We start from the raw sequence: 21,118 nt of genomic DNA, 5'->3' as shown, positions 1-21,118 counted from the left end.
CTGCTTTAAGAAAACTGCAGAGACTTCAGAACAAATAGCACCAAAACAACACCACCACAGACACGTGTACTGCCTTCAAGTAAACCTGCCCATAAACTTTTGATTAAGCTACACTATTTCTACAAACGATGCCATCTTCATCCCCCAAGAGCATACAAACACAATGCATGGATTCTGTTGTTTCATAGCCCAGTTACCTTACATAAATATGCAAATTAAAGAATTCTGAACTGGGCTCTTTTTTTTGCGTGTGTTCAGAAATTATTAGGGATTCTGCTTCACAGAACAGCCATCGTCACGTGTTAACAGGAATCTGTGTTAACTTACCCTGTCTTAGTTCTTGGTTTTTAAAGTGCTCTTCTAGTTTTCCTTTCAATATTCCTCCAAGTTCTTCAAAGTGTTCATTGTTAAGGCATCCATCTCCCATTACCTCAATACACTAGTGAAATAAAACAATAGTTTTTCAACTTTACATTACATGAATAGCCTCGATGAAATCTAAGAACACACAGTACAAATACATGCTCTGCTTTAAGCGATTGCTAAGAGAAATAATACCAATAGAACACTCATACTGTAATCAATGCTCAAATTATACAATAAGGTATAACAGCACTGAACATTTCATGCACATAACTTCAGCTTATGGTTTGTGATTAAAAAAAAGAGCAAATGTAGTAAATATTCTAGGTTAACAGTCTAGTATTTTTGTTCTTGCAAAAAACCCCAGTAAAACTAAGCTTTTCAATCAGCTACAACATTCATAGACAAACCAAAATTCATGTAGGAGGAAACCTTGCATTTCTTCCAGCCATTTAAATGAACATCAAAGACATGTCCTTTCTCACTATAAAAAAATAAAAACAGTAATACCACAAAATTTGTAAGAAAGTTACCTTTGCAAAAGAATGCATTATTTCTGAGAGGACATCTGAATCTGGTTCTGTCCCAATGGCTTTGATGAGCGCGTCACACATGAAGTGCCACATCTGTGTCAGGTACTCTGGCCCACGAACTCTGGCACATTCAAGAAGGAGAGGCATCGACTCTGCTGCTGCCACTCGAACACGTTACATTATTAAGGAAATAAAACAATCAATACCAACAAGCTCCTCCTCAGCCTCCCTGATGCTGCACAGCCTTCTCACAAGCTCCTGCAGCTTAGTCGCCTGCCACAGGAGCTCCTCCACATGGGCACACTGCACCCCCTGCCACCTGCCCTGGCCCCAAGAGAAAGGTCCAGGCACTTCCTGCAGCCTGAGGTCTGCACCAACCTCAGACTATAAATGACCATTACAGACACGCTTAATGAAAAACAAACTAGTGAAAAAAGTAGGATACATATCTAAAATAGTGTGTAAATAATGTGTTACTAGTTCTCGGAAACAATTTCTGCTATAAAGTAACAGAATATTTTAACACTAACACTTTGAATTAATTTAGGAAATCAGTATGCATGATTTTGATTCTTCCAAACTAAGTTTCCGTTTTCACAAAAGAATTAATGAATAGGATATCATCATGGAAATAGAACTTCAACAAGGGAACCATCAGCTTTACAACTTGCTCTGTGTACTCCACGAATCCTTCTTTTAGCTCTTTTGCGTAGCAAACCTGAAACACAAAGCATGGAAGTGCCAATTTTAAGGGAAAAATATTGTTACAAACATTTTTCAACTATATAGTGGTGAGAAAGATTGTTTAAAGTTTTTAATTTATTAAATAAAAAAATTTACATATCTCCTCCATTCTGGTATTTTAAGGAACCCCAATAGCAGCAGTGGTCCTCACTCAGTACATGTGTGTACGTTGTAAACCACATTAAGGAATACCAATAGCTGCAAAAAGGAACAACATTTTAACACCTCCAATTCCTTAAAAGTTGTTGTGCTAACAAAGAAAAACTTCTTCATCTTAAAAACTGAAGTTCCAGCCTAAAGAAACTATTTTAAAGTAAGTAAACACAGTGTCAGAAATCCAAACTTAACACTATCATCCCATGAAAAATAGAACTAATTTTATTTGATATCATAAAGAATATTTTCATTACACCTTTTGGCTTCAGACTCAATTGTCCAGCAAATTACATGTCATAAAAGCTGTCCTATTACTCACCAACATCTGGCATGCAGTTGCTTTTTCTTCAAGACCTGCAGTTTTAATTCCAAAACTTTGCTGATCTCCTAGGTTTACAAATTCCCAACCATCATCATCACTCATGTTTTCCATATCTTGTGCTATTATACAGAGGGGGAAAGAAATAAATCTAAGAGTGGTACAAAATAATTTATTTCAGTACTTTTTCAACAAAATTTTATCTCAAACCTACTGTCTAAAAGGGCTACTTCAGGTTTGATGGATGCAGTCTTCATTAAAGGTCCCATGACAACAGGAAGGTACTGCTGAAATTCCTTTCCAAGAATTTTACACATTCTGGCCCATGCTGAGATCATGTAAGAAATCTATGAATGAGAATAAAGCCAGAATTTTCATGTCCACATTTTATTTTAATGCATACTTAAACAGAAAGTGTAAAGAAATAACATTATACAACAGGATTTTTAAAAAGAATTTGTCAGCAGTGCATAAAATTTATTTCAAAGAGAAGAACTCATCCAATACGTAATCCATGTAAAAATGTGCCTTCAAAAGACCTGTTCCAAGTCTTTATTTGTAACACGTAAAAATGTGACAGTATAATATGCATTTGTAACACAATCATGACTGTCTTGAAAAGTAAATTTCTTTCAGAAATAAATAATTTCCTGAATTGAAATGACATTACCAAGCCAAATTCCTGAAAATAGCAAATGGAGCAAAAAAAAGTGCAGTACTGTGTTTTCACAGGAGTATTTGTTTTCGGATGCATGAGTCAAAATAGCTCTCCAGTCATTAGAGCAGCTGTCTAACAAATCTTGTTGAACTATTTATAAGAAGGTGACAGCAAGGGCATAGGTCATACAATGCCAAACAAAGCAGTTATTATCAGACAAGGAACAATTAACAGCGTGGCAAAATTTCTTCAGCAAACACAGGTTCTGTAATCTCGCTCCCTAAACACACTCCTGGGAAAGATTCTAAGGCCATCTTAGGGTTATCAATCTCAATTTTTGTCAGGTATGTTGAACAACAAGTCTGAAGGTGTAGTTATGTAGGGGGGGGAAGAAAAATGTCACATGTACAAAGAGCATTCTTGATACTAATGAATGAGCTATGCACTATAAAGAGACAATTTTAACATACCTGTGGATCATCATCTTCTAGATCACTGAAGTCTGTCTGTGTCTTCAATAAGAGCTGCATTACATCTGATGCATCCTGCATAAACTAGGTACAGGAAACAACTATGTTTTTAAAAGTAAATCTAAAGGGGACACCAAACACCAAACAATTTAAGTAAGCATTTATGTCTAACACACTACCAAGACACAAGCTAGAGCTGGAAATAGACTGAAATATGGATAAAAGTGAACACACAGGTTCTTCTGGAAGCAACACCATGTCACTCTTGTATTAAGCTTTACTGTACTTCTATTCATATGCTTGAAAACAGAGGACTATTTAAATAAAACACAACATTAAGTACTAAAAAAAAATCATCTGACAATTCTAACTTTCCTAGATATCCTCCTTGCTATTTTGACTCCTTTATGGAACTGGGATAAAAGCTGGCAGCACAATCTACTTACTCATGAGCTAGCAATATTTTAGGTCACATCAGACACTCCAATGATGATACATCTACCGTCTTTTCACACCTCACTTTCCCAGCAGTCCTCCAAGAATCATTTACCAATAGTTACATTTAGAATCTGTTTAAAATTCAGTTGTGTGAATGCAAGTCTACTGGTTGGCCTAAGTCAAAGAAAAGTGTTAACTCTTTGATGATGATGGGGACACTATTTAGTATTTTCATACTGTGTATATCACATTATTTTACTTTAAAGTGTGATTTTCTGCTGTCTTCACTCAACAAAATGAAAAACTGTAAGCCATACGCAAACCTGGTTTGGAACATCTCTCATGCAACAACTTGTATACAGCCCTTCACTATTTTTTCTTGGTACTTTTACAGAGACATGTTTTAATCAACAAAAAACCTTTGCTAAATACATCAAGCTTCATGACAAGTAAGTACTTCAAGATCTTTTATGAGAACATTTAACTTTTTCAGGCATCCACATACAAAAACCCATGATGCTAAGTTTCCTTTTAACTAAATACATTTTACCCGCTGTTCTGTGACTACATGAGATGCTCCACTATTTCATTTAAGGCAAAAAAAAACAACCCAGGAAGGAAGAAAAAACGCTGCTTGATTTCAACATTGTTCAATATGACAAGAATAACTTAAGCTGTAATATTTTCTCAAGATTCTATTCTGAATTTGTGAATCTAAACAGCACAGTTACCTCAGAAATGAAAACACAAACAGATATCAGCAACAACACCACTATGTTTAACAAGCGAATATATTAACTCAATGAACACCACACCTTACCTTTTCTTTACCAACAGCAAGACCAATAAGACTGATGCATTCAATAGTCTTCCCTCGCAGAAGTCTTAACTCCTTCTGAACAGCATTCTCAACAATGTGTTTTAAAGAGGGCATAAATAAGTCATAGTAGGGAACAAACTTCTCCTCTGCTGTATCTGCAACTGATGCAATTGAAGTCACAACTTGCTCCAAAACTAGCTTAGTGCCTTTCTGTATTAACTTGGAAAGAGGAAGAATAAAGTGTTATACTTCTAAAGCACAAATTTTACTTAAAAGCATGCCAAATCTAAAACACTCTTGTATGTATCCTAATTCTTGTCAGTTTATACCAACATCAGCAGGTATGTCTACTGGATCATTTCAGACATCTTAGTTCAGCTACACTTTATCTGCGTATGTGACAGGTTACCCTCCATGAAGCAATTTGTTCAGCATATTATACCTCTTGTAATTTTATCACCATAGTGGAATGAAGATGATTCACTAGGTTATCCAAATATGGGATAAGCAGTGACTTGGGACAATCTTCAGTGAAGTTTATGAGTGCTGAAGCTGCATGGGCTTGCACACGGGGGTTGCCTTGATCCTCCATGGTTTGTAGAAGAGCTGCTATCACCTGAAATAGAAGGGTTCATTTTCAGAAAAACAAATTTCTGAAAGGTACATAGTTTACCACTTTTTTTGTTAACTATTCTAGCACTTGCCTTCTCATGGAATTTCTTTTGAAAACCAGGTGCGAAGTCAGTTGCCATTTGTCCAATAGCATTACAAGCGGCGTATCGTACTCTTGGATGCTGGAAAAGTATTACCCTCAAATAGTTAACAAGCTAGTCACAAGAACAAAAATGAAAACATACTGAAATAATTAATTGAATTAGACTCACAGGATCCTGAAGGAACAGCAAAACGAAATTAACTATCTCATTCAAAATTCCCTCCATCTGTTGGTGGCAACCTTCTCCAATGACCGAGAGTGCCATCAAGCCAGCATGCCTATATTTCCAGTCAGCTACAGATGAATAATAAGAAAACATATACTAAATATTTTGGAAACTGCAACACACCACAAAGACAAATCATATTTTTTGGGGGGGGATGGGGCAGGAGGAGGAAGAATGAAGAACAGGAGAAAGAAGGGAATTTGATGCCTCTACTTGATTTGTTAAATACTTTTCACTTTTCCTCATACATACTTCCAAAGGTGCACAAAAATTTGAGTATCTAATCCAGGCCAAATCTAGACCTAGAAAAAAGAATTCTAAACTGCTGATACAAGTTATGTACATGGTACTAAAACCTAGGAATTGCATTTTCATTAAATGAGCTAATTGGTCTAGTTAAAGTCTAGTTAACCGAACAATGCCTAGATGTAAAGCAAATAAATAATCAGAACTGAACTTTTCAGTTTCCCTGGGACCATTTTAGAATAGCAATACTCTGTTTAGGAATGTAAAGCTTCTGTCTGCCTCCAAGTCTCATTAGACTATTTTCAGGCTAGTGGGTTTTGTGGAATGGATCAGACAAACATCTCCTTTTTCTTTAGGGAAAACATACGAGAAACTCTTTATATCTTTTATTAATTTATTTTATTTTCATGAAAATCTCTGTGCTGGAAACCAGCGAGATTACAGAAATGAAAACCAGAAGAATGAGCAGGTTTATCAAACAACCTGCGGGACAGGCACGTAACAGAACTTCTTTCCCAAAACAAAGCAAGATTTCATTGTTGCTGGTAACATTAAATTCCTGAGATGGAGAATACCACAGTTCAGAGCACTGGAATCCTGACAAACTTCTGTTTGATCAGGATGAAATGAAATATCATCTAGAAAGATGTTGCAGTGAAGAAGCAGTTCATTTTGCTGCTATTTAGTTTCATTGGATGTTCCTAGTTAAGCTTGTACCTCTGGTATTACTATTTGCATGAATACCAGACTTGAAATTTTAATATTACAAAATGAAATACAATAATATTTGGACCATTTGGCTAGTTGATCGAAACCCAGAAATCTTAAATTATTTCAATAAACATTTGTGAGAAAACTGGTGGGGACACAAGAAAGAAAAAAATAATTTTCCATAGAGTCAATAACATTTTAATCTAAAATGTCTTCATCTTTCCTCCAACTCCCTACCAGTTTAAAGCCTCTGAACCAAACAACATCTAATCGCATTTCCCTTTCCAAAAAGTACTAACGGTTATGGAAATTTCTAACCCAGCAGAAATAGAGCATCAGGCATCAATTGCATGATTTCTCCCCTTCAAGGGAGTTGGGTCATACAGCCACTAAACTCCACACCTTTCTGTGGGTCCTACAAAACTAGGTTTCTGCTAGCCTTGAAGCTATTAATATTGGAAAAGTCAGGTTAATCTGCCTCCAGAATAAACTTCCTTTGCCAAAAAACTTGAAAGAGACTTTATAAGTGTTCACACTCCGTAGGTGTCACCTTGAGTAGTTCTATATTCCATATTCAGTACGGTGGCCATGTTTTTTGGACTGGGTTTTAACTCATTACGGTAGGAAAGGTAACCATAAATTTTGCATCATCTTGTACTTCAAAGGCTCAAAGCATACCACAATCAAAAGCGTATGCAAACATACCATATTTTTTGAACAATTGCCCAAGCAAGCATTACAGGTATTTTAAGAGGAAAAGAAGCATATAAAGCAACTAGTAAAAATATACGCATTCATCTCATAAAACAAATACAAAACACAGACAGTCTACCACTGACTTCTGTATTTTGGTCTATCAAATTCCAGGAAGAAAAAACAAACATTTTCCTTTACGAATTGTCATGTATTAAAATTTCACTTATAAAGAAAGAAAAAACATGAACTACAAAATAACAGGTAGTTTAGGTACTGGGACACTATGTATTGATTTAAAGAGAATGATACGAAGAAAGAGTGAGTCTTCCCTTATTTATATTGTCCTTTTATTTAACTCAGACTGAGTTAAAAAAATCTAGTTTTGTTTTTAACACCTCTATGCATCTGCACATGGTTCAGCAAACAGTTGTAATGCACTGTAGATAAGTTTAATAAATCTCAATTTATGAAAAGGTATAAATTTCCAAATTCACTGCATTTACCAGTTTTGTTCCTGAAATCAAAAGTGGGAGCAAATAAAATATAATAGGCAGCCTAACAGGAAGATTTAAGCGGAATCAAAGTTCCCAGAAAGAACAGAATTGTATAGTTACTTACGATTCTGAAGCATTTGCATAATATGTTCTTTAATCACAGGTAAAACAAGTTTTCCTCCAAGGCCACATGTCATCCTGTCCAGCGCACTCTCACCAGCAACTGCATTGCTAAATATCAGTTACAGAAACATTAATGGTTTGATATCTACAAACCTAAAAGCACACACATCCAGGGATGCTTTGATCACAAGATTATTTAACTGCTACCTAAATATTTTTATTCTGTAGCCCACTGAATAAATTTCCTAAGCAGAGAAACGTGGGCCTTACTTGCACTGATGGACTGAATTTTGCAACTATTACACACATAACCTGCATAGCTGTAAACTAAATTTGCAATGAATTCTGCAACAATACTGGGGAGTGTTACACTGCCACGAGAACACCAACAAGCTCAGGTTTGCCATAAATCAGGTAAACCAGCAGAATTCAAGCTTTAGCACATAAGAGACCTTCCCTGCATGGCTGCAATACCATTACTTTAGTAGCATGGTCTCTTGTCAATGACTTGGGTAGGAAACAGCCAGTCCAGGTGAGGAATTTGTGACACTCGGCCAGTTTCAGAACTGAAAATAGCAAAACATTATCTGGGTAACATGACTTGCTCCACCCAATAGAATTATTCCCTACAGAAAAGTGAAAAAGTTTCCAAGACGCAGCTAACTACTGTTACAGTTTGAATATGGCTAGAACCAGATGCTCATGCTGATGGAAATACTGAATTCAGAAAGGGATGACTCTCCCTCCTCTTTCAAGCATCTGTCAGTTGGATCAGAAATAGAGGTCTTCAAACTATTATTGTTGAATCATCCGGTCTCATTACAAACCATAAACTATCTAGAAACTCACGTTCTGTGAACAAAGGTGTCTGCCCAAAGATATTTGCAGTGTTGTATTTGTCTTTCAAATTAGTCACGTTGAAACAAGCAAAAGCATCAGCAGCAAGACAACAGAGCATGGGCATTCAGGTTTAGATTTGAGCAAACTCACTGAAGTTAATGGCAATTTTCATTCGAAATTACATTCCTCGAGCTCCTTCCTTCCACTATTATTAATTCACACATTCAATTTGAGGAAATAAAGATAGCGTATCTTACAAGAATGACCACATGCTTCCCCTGCAATGTTTGCAAAGCTTTTGCCAGGGAAAAAGGAAGTTGGATTAACCTTTTCCTCCTTTAGAATTTCACTGTTCAATAAAGTCAGAGCAACAAAAAACTGGAAATGCTAACATATTCCCTGGGACTTTTGTGTAGGCTGACTCACATCCCCTTTAGTCAGATCCGAACACACCCTAACTAGGCTACAGCCTGATGATTATTAGCCTGTTTCTTGGACTGCAGAGTTGCCTTATGTGGCTATAAAAGACTCAAGCACCAGAAGTGGTTAGCATGCATATCAGCTTATCAGCAACTCTCCACAAAGGTGAACTTCAGCAGTGGGAAATGCACAGTAACAAGAATGAACCTGCTAGAAGAAAGAACTACCACCACACACACAATCAACAGACACCAACTGATGTCCAGTATTTTGTGTTTAAGACTCAAGCTCTCCTACTACTCAAGTGGGCCAAAAGAGTTATATTTCTCCTTTAGGCTAAGGCACCTGAGCATAACTTGTTTTCTCATCCTTGCTTGCAACTTTTACCAAAAAAAGGAAAATTTCCACTCTAAAATCCACAGGCAGCTGATTTATGTTCAGAAGAGCAAAGTTACTCTGCTGACAATAAAGAGAAATTGGCATGCCTCAAGGGGATGATTCAGAATACTTACTAAGCTGCCTAAAGCAGGACTTCTGAATAAACTTCCACGCCCTGAAAGGCCTGATGATGATTTGAACTTTAATATTCTAGTTCCACGTGAAATTTAGCTGAATGAAAAGATTCAACTACTTGACAAACCTGAAAGCAGTTGTGTCTGACAGTTCTACCTGTGTGGCAAAATTTCAAAGTTGAGGAAGTTAAAACAGGTTCTAGTGTGCTGGTCTACCATGTGAGAGAGGGAAGAAAGGGCAGCTTACTTCCAATTCCATAATCAATGGGAACAACAAAACCAACAAAACCCTGAGTTTTGCATGAGTTTTACATGCCCACTATCAAGTAGAAGTCACAATACAGTTCAGTGTTAGATCAATATTTCTTCTATTGCCTATCTACCTACAAAGATCTGCGTCCTATGGCAAGCTATTTCAGACCAAGTCTCACAAGGAGCAGCTAAGAGAACTGAGGTTGTTTAGCCTAGACAAAAGGAGGCTGAGGGGAGACCTTATCACTGTCCACAACTATGTGAAAGGAGGTTGTATCAAGGTAGGTGTTGGTCTCTTCTCCCAAGTGATATGTGATGAGAGGGAACGGCCTCAAGCTGTGCCAGAGGAGGTTCAGATTGGACATTAGAAAAAACTGCTTCACCAAAAGGGTTATCATGGGAACAGGCTGCTCAGGGAGGCAGCTGAGTCACTGTCCATGGAGGTATTTAAAAGACAGGTAGACGAAGTGCTTAGGGATATGATTTAGTAGTGCACAGGTACACTTGGGCTTGATGATCTCAAAGGACTTTTCCAACCTAGGGATTATGTGATTCTAAAACACTACTTCTATCCGAGTCTTGAAGAAGATGCCAGATGTGGCAGAAAGTGTCTAGACTGGTAAGTGAACACCTGTGTCTTCTTCACAGAAGTGTGGAGATAGTTATCTCCGACACATAACAGGTGCTTTCTTCTACTTCATTCTCAGTATATTTGCATGAGTGCAGATCTAACAGGATGTTGTAAACAAACCACTGTCATTCTAGTGAAAAGTTAGAGCAAGCTAAAAAACACACAGGGATAAGTAAATCAGAAGGACTACACACCTTCAGTTGACCTTTCTTGCCAAAGACATCCCAAGATGGTAATACCAAGGGATTAAAAATACTAACAAAATCATAATATTTTTGAGCTAGAGGAAATCCAGCAAGGAATTCCACTGTGCAATTTTGATATCCTTTCAAAGGTAGGCAGATTTTTTTCTTTAACACCACCTTTTCAAGGGCATAAATACAGAAAAATATGAAGAGATTGGTTGTATATGATTGATTAAACAGGTCAGTTTACTTCAGGTTTAGTTCCACCTGACTTCAAGATAAGCTCCCAATTTAAAGGACTAGGAAGCACTGACTTCTGAACTGAGTAGCTGTTATGACAGAAGCAACACAAGTTTGAAAAGTTAAACCAGTGGAAAACAGCAAACAAGGACATGCAACTTGTAGAAGTAAATTGCAGCAATATACAAATACTGAAAGAATTTACTTAGTTACTGAACAGTACATAAATAACTTGCATATAAGCTGTCTGGTAACAGTCGCATATACAGCAGATGACCAAGGGAACAAAACTGGAAGAGGTGCTTGGGTAAAGAAAAAGTTATGCACTGCAGCCGTTGTCATCCTGCATTTAAAATCTGCCCTTTAGCCACGCAGTCTTGATAATACATTGAAACAACAAATTTCATAGTTACCTGTCAAAATCATCATCTTCAATCTCATCTGCATTTGCCCATTCTTCATCATCTTCCAAGTCAACCATCATTGCTAACATTTGAGGAACTGAAAAAAAGAGAAGTTTTCAACTCAGTTTGCTTTCATAAAATAGACCCTCAAATAACAAGTATAAATTTAAAGTTCTCTCCTTTCAAAAAATAATTTAAGAAAAATAACTCTTCTTCCAGCAGCAGATAGCCAAGTCTGTCAAACCGTATCAGCCAATAAAGTTTAAGTACCTTGAAAGGGTTTAATATAGTATTATACACTTTAAGAACTCTAATACACTTCATTCATTAGGAAAAAATTTTTCAGAGAAAGGGTCATTGGGCACTGGAACAGGCTGCCCAGGGAGGTGGTTGAGTCACCTTCCCTGGAGGTGTTTAAGGCACGGGTGGACAAGGTGCTAAGGGGCATGGTTTAGTGATTGATAGGAATGGTTGGACTCGATGATAAGGTGGGTCTCTTCCAACCTGGTTATTCTATGATTCTATGATTCATTTCTCTTAAACTCTGACATCATCCTTTTACATTTACTGATAAAAGAGACTTAAGATCATTACGGAAGACTAATGACCCTTAATTTTACTAACATGATACATTCAAAGGCCTGGAACATCTATGAAGAAAGACTAAGAGAGTTGGGGTTGTTCAGCTTCGAGAAGAGAAGACTTTCAGAAGACCTAACTGCAGCCTTTCAATACTTAAAGGGGCCTCATAAGAAAGATGGGGAAAAGCTTTTTAGCAGGGCCTGTTAACAATAGGACAATGGGTAATTTTTAAACTAAAAGAGGAGAGGTTTAGGCTACATACAAAGAAGAATTTTTTTTCACCAAGGGTGGTGAAACACTGGAACAGGTTGCCCAAAGAGGTGCTAAATGCCCCATCCCAGGAAACATTCAAGGCCTGGCTGGGTGGGGCTCTGAGCAATCTGATCTGGTTGAAGATGTCCCTGCTCACTGCAGGGAGGCTGGACTACATGACCTACATGGTTCCTTCCAATCCAACCATTCTATGACTGTTAACAACAGGTACAGTGGTCACTTATTATAAAGTTTTACTTTTACAATAAAGTAACGATTCAGAACTTGATTTTTCCCCACTTAATGTAATTTTTTTATTGTATCATGAAAATACTTGCACATAATCCACCAATTTTCTGCTTCTACCTCTGCAAATTGATTCTGTCTGCTTTTCTCAGGGTAGGTTTTTATAGAGATTATTACAAAATCTTTATTATCATGTTCACCTACTACGCAAAAAGCAACACCTATTCTTCCAAGTTATTCTCATAGGAAGGAGAGGAGCGATTTGTCTGTTGTGAGCCTGCTTGTTCCTGTGCAGGTCAGAAGCCCAAGGAGTGAAAAGTATACCATGCACTTCAGAGCAAAGTGAGGTGCTCTTAAGCATTCTTTATTAGCAAGTATTACACTAACTGCTCAGAGCGGTTGTTTGAATTCAACACGATTTATGCAAAAAAAGGTTCACTTTGCCCTGGAAACAAAGTTTTCAGATAAATATTCAACCTCTGAGCTTTAAGAATCTTTTTAGGACAGTCTAGTTAACTGCCCTTCACAAGAACCTACCTCAAAAACTAATAGGCATAAAGTAGTCCGTACTGCTGACGAGATTTTAAGGCAGATGATTAGGTAAACCGTGACTGGTGACATTCATAATATACTTACAGTACTATAATCTACCACAGAGGCACAAACCTATGCAAACTCACCTCACCATACATCTGGACTGATGAGAAGCTTATAGTCCGCTGGTGATGGAAGAAAATATTGCTCACTGATAGCATTTTGCAGCAAGTATCAAGAAAAGATAAAATCATGGATTGGTTTGCTTATTGTGGCTACATATCTTCAGAAAGAGATTATACTATGGCTGCAAAAACCTTCAGAGAGCTTTTATATACATATTGAGATCACTGAATGGACATTAGGAACTCTCTAGAATGATGCCCATGTGTCAGAATTCTACATACTTGCTAGAAATTGAAAAGAATTCCCTTAGAAAAAGTATCATAGCCCAGAAGCTTTTCAGATACATATATTTATAAGCACACACATAAAAAGGACTTATCATCACACCTCTGAAATATGGAAGTCAACCATCATCTGCCACAAATGCTATGCGGTCCCAAAAACTGATGTCATACTGTTCGTTGCTACTAACAAGCAAGGCTGAGAAGAAACTGCCATCCAAAGCTGTGTCTGGCCATGATTACACCCAGAACTTACAAAAGCTTGTAAACATGTTATTTCTTCTTGATGTTTAATGTGAATGTAGTTGCCAATAAACACAGTTTCACAAAGTTTTTTTTTTTTTTTTTAAATGTAGAGCTGTGAAGTTTCAACCTTGTCCCCAAAAGCCCCCCAAATTGTCAATATACAGACTGTTTACAAACAAGTTAAGGATGAGTTCACTAAGCCTGCTTCTTGTCAGACCATGCCACAGTTCTACATTTTCTGGAGACTGAGAAAAACTACAACCAAATATAAGTTGTGCTCCAATTTCTAGGGAACGAGTGATGAAACACAGCTATCTTGAGCTATACTGAGCTCAAGGAGGGAAGTCAGAATGCCAATGAGCAGAATACTGGTACACAGGACACAGACTTACTTCCAGATCAACATTATGCCTAGTAAAACCAGCATAAGATGACAGTTTTGCCTAAGACCCAGTTCTAGTTGCAAAGACCAAGTGATCTAGCAGCTTTTTAGCTGAATGGAAACATCAAGTCTTTTGTACTTAGGCACAAAACCAAGACAAAAGCCATCCTTTTTGGCTACCTTTTTATCATTCTCTTAACACAAATGCTTTACTGGCTCTGCAAAGTCTCTCACCTTAGCGATTCATTAACATTAGAAACAATTTCACAATGGGTTGCAAACCCATTTTATTCCCACATGGTGCCTTATCTTAATACAATATCTTAACACAAATATTTCATTCCTAAACAGCAAATAGCAAGCCAATATAAAAGTAATACATTCTAAAGAGATAAGAGGTACTTCTCCACTACGCTGCCTGACCAGATAAGCAGCTTATAATGATTTGTGGGACAGCATGTGTCAAGTGTTAATACTCCCAACAAGCTGAATAGCATGCTAAACATTTTCAAATTCCACAATACATTCTGAAAGAATCTGTTCTTCATAAAACTATTCTACAAGTAAAAAATCTTCTATTCAATAGTTTAAACACTTAAGCCAAGGAGATCCAATTCACAACATTTTCCAGAATAATTTCCATTTATTATTATTTTAGTGACATGTATACATGCAACTTTCCTCAGCCTAAGCGCATGAATGAAAAAAGATGCCTTTTACATGACCACCTTTATGCAAGTTTCAGGAAACAAGCAAGACTCTAGACAGATACAAGTGAGACAAGGAGGAAGAAGAATCCTTCCAAAAAAGCAGGCTACACTGCTATGTCAGTGCTGTGATCTATTCACAAAAAGGGTTTGAAAGGCAGAGAAATACCAGTATGTACAGCATTGTTGCTGAGGCAGTCCAGAAGTTTGTAATTTTTAGTATCTCACATAATAATGTATGATTAAAAAAGTGCCTCTCCAAAGAATTTACAATCCGCATGTTAGACTAATTAGACCATCTCTAAGTACTTATAGAAGGATCTGATTTTTGATTCACAGCTTTAACTCAACACTGAAGCTCAATATCAACATGCATCATGAATCCCTTCAGTCTTTAGTTGCCAGCACCACTGAGTATCTGGCCTACCCACTAAATTTCAAATGTGGAACTTTTCTTACAGTATAAATTTTCAAAGCCAGCAGAGAAGCATTAAAGTAGTATTTTCCTTGAAAACATCAATGGAAGAATCTACTATATATATTCAAATTGTTGGTGTCCGCATAAGCATGGGTTAATTTACAATGAGCCATAATAAGAAGGGGTTTTCTCCATACAAAAATTCAATTCAGTATCACCCAAAGTTACCAACATCAGCAAATTCCAAGTCAGGCACGGTTTTGCCACTGACCATCTGCAAAGGCAACATTGTAAAGGAAAAAAAAAATTGTTTCAGCAAAGAAAATTTGTAAAATACTCACTGGCTTGTGCAACAATGTTTGTATGCCTCCTTAGCATAGCAGCAGCTGTTTCTGACAAGGTCACAATTACTTCAAGCGCCAAATGACGCTGCATGTTACTGAGATTGGCATCTGCACACAACTACAATCCAGAAGATTAGAGCAAATTAATAAAATAGAAGTTTTGGGGTGGAAAGAATTATTATTATTTAAAAAAAAAAAAAAAGCCTGCTTTACCTTCAGACTTAGTTGCAACGTAGGTTCTAAATGTGGCCGCAAATACTTAGGAACAGAATCTGCCATTTCTACAAGGGATTTCAGGACAGAATCATCATTTTGGTAGCAGGCTTCATTTACAACCTATAAAGAGACCAGATGAAGATAAGAGTCAATAAACTGCCCCCAAAAATACTATGAATGGGACCACTGTTACAGAAGACATTTGATTAACTACAGTCTTGTCTCTCTGAATAGTCTCATTTAGCAGAGTGGCTTAGCCTTTGCAGATAAAGTAGTTGGAGCCTCAGGCCACAAGAACTGTCAAAGTGAAAAACTAATGCTACTGATACTGCTAACAAAGAACTAGCAGAATCTGGCAAATCCAAGTGTTACAAAGACGATGAAGACCAAACACACAATTCCAAGAGAATGAAGTAACTCCAGAAGGCCAGCCCCACCACAGTGAAAACCAGTAACAAATCAAGAGACCATGGACCAGAATTAAATGATGGGACTTTGACTTCAAGGATGGAGTGATGGGTGGTACAGGTATAATTGAGAGGTGTGAATTGGCATAGGTCTCCCTTTCCCTGGGGGCACTCAGCTAGAGGTACAATTTGAGGACTAATAAAAGATCAATTGGAAACCCTCACTCAGACTTTGTATTTTCAGCAGAATCCTGGGATTGGACCGTGCTACAGTGGCCAGTGTGCATAAATCCATAACTACAAAGATATCATACGCAGGGTCCAAAAATACAGAATTTCTACAAGCGAGTTATAGCTTGTAACATTACATGCAAACCATTTCGTCCATTATTTGTTTAAATCCAACACCGTAGACAAATTCTCAAAAAGACTTAAGGTCACATATCAGATGTGTCAACATGCAAAATCACACACACTGTTTTGACAACTTCAAAATGCATTTCAAGTACAGGAGAACTCAAAATAACTGCCCAAAAGAACGAACATGAGCCTAACTCCTTTTTCCCTGTTATGCGAGAACAGCTTTGAAAACAGCAGTTTACACTCACAAACACCAGGAATCTCAAGATTAAATTATCTTTTTTCAGAGAACTCTGGAGAGTCCCCAAAAAAAAAAAGCAAACCTTTCAGCCCTCTGTCACAGGATACAGGAAAGGTGAAGAGAAATCATGTTTTTTGGAAGTATCTTTACTAACTCATAGCTACATTCTGAAAAGTCATTTAAAACTTACTTTTAACTGACCAGGTTGATACTCAAGTACCAAAAGCCCAAGCAGTTATTCAATGTTATTAAAACTCTTCTAGAAGTAGGACATGAAAAGCCGAATGTAAAAAAACCCCACAGTCTTTAAATGCACTTTTAAGGGTTTGAAAGGAATTTTCATTAGTCAAGTATTTCATGTCTTCTTAATGTAGAAACATTTTTTTAAAATGAATAGTTAGATGTGTTTTAATACTTTAGTCTAGAATCCAACACTTTGCCTAATGCCACTCAAACAGTCCACACTTTCTAAACAGAGGCAGCATCTTCCAGTATCAGAAACATTCTGGAAGAAAAGTCATCTTCCATTGTTAAGGCCTTTTGGACTAATAGTTACCACTCATCCTTCGAATCTGGCAAAGGATAATGTAATATTTACTGGAAGTTTCTGCAAAACTCTCTATTTTACACCTACTGCAACTCTGACAGTTTCTTAAAGTAACACTAGGTTTCTGAAGAAAGAAGTTCAAAAGTCATGCTGAGTCCTAAAAGGCAAAGGCACTTTTCTGTAGTATCAAACACTACCAACTGGAGAAGTTAGCTGAAGTTCAAGCTGCTTTTACCTCTACTGCAACACAAGTCTCTTGGATACAAGTTTCAACTACTAGTTCTGGAATATCAACTTTCACCATAACCTTATAGAAATTTTACTGAAAGGACTGAATTGCTAAGTCAGAACTTTATTTTTAGGGTTTTTTTTTACCACACCAGTACTTCAACAAAGCAAACTTCAACAGCAACAAAAAAAGCATCCAACTGTCCCCAAAGGTCACTCACCGCTATTCTAACACATCCCATCTCCTATTTATAAACTCAGATCTTCATATCCATCTTGTGTTACCACAGCCAGAAAATCCACTCCTCCTCCCAATAAGTACTTCATAAAGAGATTTCCTCACGTAGTTCTGTGCAATATATTTGCAAACTAAAGTTTGAAAATGCAAGTCAAGTATGTGTATTTTTACAGCCTAAAATAGGAGCAACGAAACTTACATCACACAAAGTAGGCTATCAGTCTGACATCTAAAACCAGCATACTGTTTAACTGACAAAACCCAAGACAAATGGCATGCTCACCCCAAATCCTGCCTCACTCCCCCTCACAGAGTACTTGGTAGCCAAGGTCCTCTCAGTCAGTTACAATTCTTTGAACAATACAATTGTTATTGCTAAAGTCACAGACTGGGATTAAACACCAAATAGTGACCTCAATACAAAAATGCTTATCTTTATACATACTAGAGCTCTTTTCAAGTTCAGTTGATTTTAATAAATTCCTTTCAGCTTCCATTTAAGATCAAGCAGAACCCCATCAGTTGCAGAAGACAATAAACTTGGCAAAATTTTTCTTCAGTCCCACAAAGCACACAAACATGGCTATTGGCTCACACTGTCAACAGGAACCTGCTGTACTGACTGTACCAAGAAGCCAGTACTTAACCTAAATTTAGCCTAATTTAAAATCACAAAAAGTTCACTAGCACTGTTATCATAGGAGCTTAGTTCCACTTTTTTCTTAAGATAGAAAGGGAACTGTACTGTGAAATCCTTCAGAGCACAAAATATTTTTTCCTCTGGTTTGATTTATAATAAGCTTTTCCCCAAAAGTAAACAGCTTTATATTAGAATTCCAACTTTTGCTCCAATTCATCCATCCTAAAAGAGATCCAATCCAGTCTCAGAAATTATGCAAAGCTTAACAAGGCATTTTGTTTGCAAATTCCTAATTTATCAAGCAGTAAAGATCATTTGCCTAGACTACTGCTGTTACTCTGAGAATCTTTGTTCAGAGTAATTCTATGCTTCTTCTAAACTGAAGAGATACAGGATATCACAGCTCAATGAATCTCCCAACCACCAATTACTTGAAACCTCAGAGTAGTGCATATTTAAAGCATACATCAATATCACGGTTAATTTAAAAGCTGTATGATTTTGAGTTAAGTACTCTATGAAACATTTTAACTCATTTATCTGAGTACCACTGAATAAATTAATCAGCATTGAACAATTTTCCTTAAAACCCTATCAATTACCTTTAAAAAATTCCCTATTAGTTTCCACTGTAGCCTGACATCAGTCACTAGCAAGATAACTAAGATACAGTTAATTCAGGTCTCAGCATAAATTCATACGCTACACAAATTTGCAGACCAATAATTTATGTTCGGATACAGTCAATACAGACTGTTAATGGCACTAAGTGTTACTTGTGTGGTTTCTTACCTGCAAGATTCCAGGTAGCAAGTCTGCAAAATGTTTAAGAAGGGGAAGATTGTGCTCATTAGCAAGCACAAATGCGGCTGCAGCTCTAGCAGACAGACACCTGATCTAGAAGACAGACAGAATTGGAGAAAGAAACATGAAGAACTGGTAATGAAACATGCTTTTGTTTTCTTCTAACAGTAGGTCTATTATAAGACTACACTTTATAGAATTATTTCCCGTTTACATTTTCCTAGTAGCTATGACTATTAGTTTTTAACATGGGCTTGCTTTTACATGTTACTTCAAATTAAGGTAAAGTGATAGTGAAGATTTTTAGCATCTATGTCCTTCATGATACAAAAGAAAGTTTACTATATTATGAGACGGCAAAGTATTCCTCAGTCTTGGTTTCTTTGGTTTTTGATTTGGGCTCCTTTTTTCTAACAACAAGAAAAAAATTATTTTCAACTTCCATTCCAATTTCAACTGCGGATGCAACTGTCAAAGTTTCATTTTTCAAAAAATACAATCTAAGTGTTTAAAAAATGTTTCTTTAGAGGCATGACTTGTGGTACTTTAGAAAATGTTACTCAGCTGACTTTCAAAGGTCAGAAAAAGTAACCCGTGGGGGAGCAGCAAACTGAACCCAGATACCACAGCAGGGTTTCCTATCCTTGCCCAGCGTTTTCCACAACAAAAGCAGCATTTTCAAAGTACAATTCTCTGCACAAATCAATAAATCTGAAGTCTTGCAGAAAAGCAAGACTAGCTAACATGCCCTTAACAGTAAAGCACGCACAAACAGCTCAAGGAGCTATCATTTATCCGGAGTTTTAAGACATGCTGAGTGCAGATAGTATGTATCTCTACTGTTAAAACATATGAACTGGAAAGGGAGCTTAACAAGGAGGTTTTGACTCCTCATCCTGCTGGCTAAAACCCATGGCTCTGCTTTGGGCCACTACAAATAGGTTTCTCCAAGCATAACTACTAGGCAAGATTCTGAGCCTAAGAAATACAGATGTGAGCCAGCCAGTCAGCTGTAGGGCATGAAGAAGTTTGACCTTTTTGTTTCGCAGTAGGCAAAGTTAAAACTCCAGATGCACATCAGTTCCATATAAACCAATTCCCTAGTTGCACCCTATGGTATAAGCTTTCTTTATGTTTGAAACTACTACACTAATCTTCTATGCTCAGGACATACTGAAGCAAAACACAACAAAAAAAAAATCATAAAGGTCTTACTGAAGGATGCTCTTGATCTTGCATACACTGAGCCAGCATTCTTTTAATGACCTCCAAATAGTGTTGCTGCTGATTCCCGAAAATCCCAGGAAAATTCCTAAGGATAAGGAAAGTTAATATCTAATAGTTAAGGTTTAACTATCTGAATTTCTATTGTTTTACACTTATCCATTGTTAAGCTATAGATTGCAACAGTACATGTGAAAGTCAAGTAAAGCACAATAAAACAGAATAAATGAAATATATAGGATTGCTTGTTAATTAAGTTGTGACAGTGTTTCTAACATTTTTACAGATATGATTTGCCTGGAAAAGTCTGAAATCTTACCAGAAAATATGCAGAGCAGCCTCACGCAGTCCCACGTTCTGAGAGCTGACAGAGTCAAATAAGAATTTCAGAACTTCTGGCCACTGGTTGTTGCCATCTTCATCTAGATTAAGCATTAAGTTTTAGGATAAGCAAACTTAAGAGTGGTTGGATCTCAATTGTGCAGGGCAGTCAATCATCATTATTATAATTCTTGACCAAAAAAAACTGATCTGAAGAAGTGTCCAAGTCACAGTGTAAAATACGTCTGAAGTATTAAATCTAAAGGCACTGAGAAACAGATGATGATCTCTATTTATAGTTATATAAAGAACCCAACGTAGATGTTCAGCTTAACATCCATTAGAATTTACACAAAATTGTATTTCTAAATCGTAATACAATCTCACATAAACTCAATCAATTTAAAAAGTAGAGTTAAGGAATCTTGTTTTTATCTGATCAAAGCCAGTGTAAACAAATTAGAGATTTTATTTTAAAACTATGGGATCAGTAGGCACATCGTGTGAATAAGTCTATACAAGACTAGAGAAGAAGAGATAAAAATACAATTACTATCAAGACATAAATGTTTTACCAC

General features: G+C 36.8%; 1 protein-coding gene across 1 annotated transcript in view; it reads right to left on the bottom strand.

Moving 5' to 3' along the window:
• IPO5 (importin 5) overlaps positions 1–21,118 on the bottom strand; it is a 45,666-nt gene that overhangs the window by 11,881 nt on the left and 12,667 nt on the right. The window contains exons 4-20 of the mRNA XM_069878892.1: positions 20,539–20,641; positions 20,211–20,307; positions 18,984–19,088; positions 15,528–15,650; positions 15,312–15,432; positions 11,206–11,293; positions 7,714–7,820; positions 5,386–5,510; positions 5,206–5,295; positions 4,944–5,117; positions 4,502–4,720; positions 3,244–3,327; positions 2,330–2,462; positions 2,116–2,237; positions 1,518–1,614; positions 897–1,069; positions 328–439 (exon numbers count right to left, since the gene is read on the bottom strand). Coding sequence (XP_069734993.1) covers positions 328–439; positions 897–1,069; positions 1,518–1,614; positions 2,116–2,237; positions 2,330–2,462; positions 3,244–3,327; positions 4,502–4,720; positions 4,944–5,117; positions 5,206–5,295; positions 5,386–5,510; positions 7,714–7,820; positions 11,206–11,293; positions 15,312–15,432; positions 15,528–15,650; positions 18,984–19,088; positions 20,211–20,307; positions 20,539–20,641 — 2,073 coding nt within the window. The remainder of the gene's footprint in view (positions 1–327; positions 440–896; positions 1,070–1,517; positions 1,615–2,115; positions 2,238–2,329; positions 2,463–3,243; positions 3,328–4,501; positions 4,721–4,943; positions 5,118–5,205; positions 5,296–5,385; positions 5,511–7,713; positions 7,821–11,205; positions 11,294–15,311; positions 15,433–15,527; positions 15,651–18,983; positions 19,089–20,210; positions 20,308–20,538; positions 20,642–21,118) is intronic.

This window comes from Phaenicophaeus curvirostris, chromosome 1, assembly GCF_032191515.1.
Source record: "Phaenicophaeus curvirostris isolate KB17595 chromosome 1, BPBGC_Pcur_1.0, whole genome shotgun sequence".
NCBI classification, from domain to species: Eukaryota; Metazoa; Chordata; class Aves; order Cuculiformes; family Cuculidae; genus Phaenicophaeus; species Phaenicophaeus curvirostris.
This window is presented reverse-complemented; position numbering and strand designations above follow the sequence as displayed.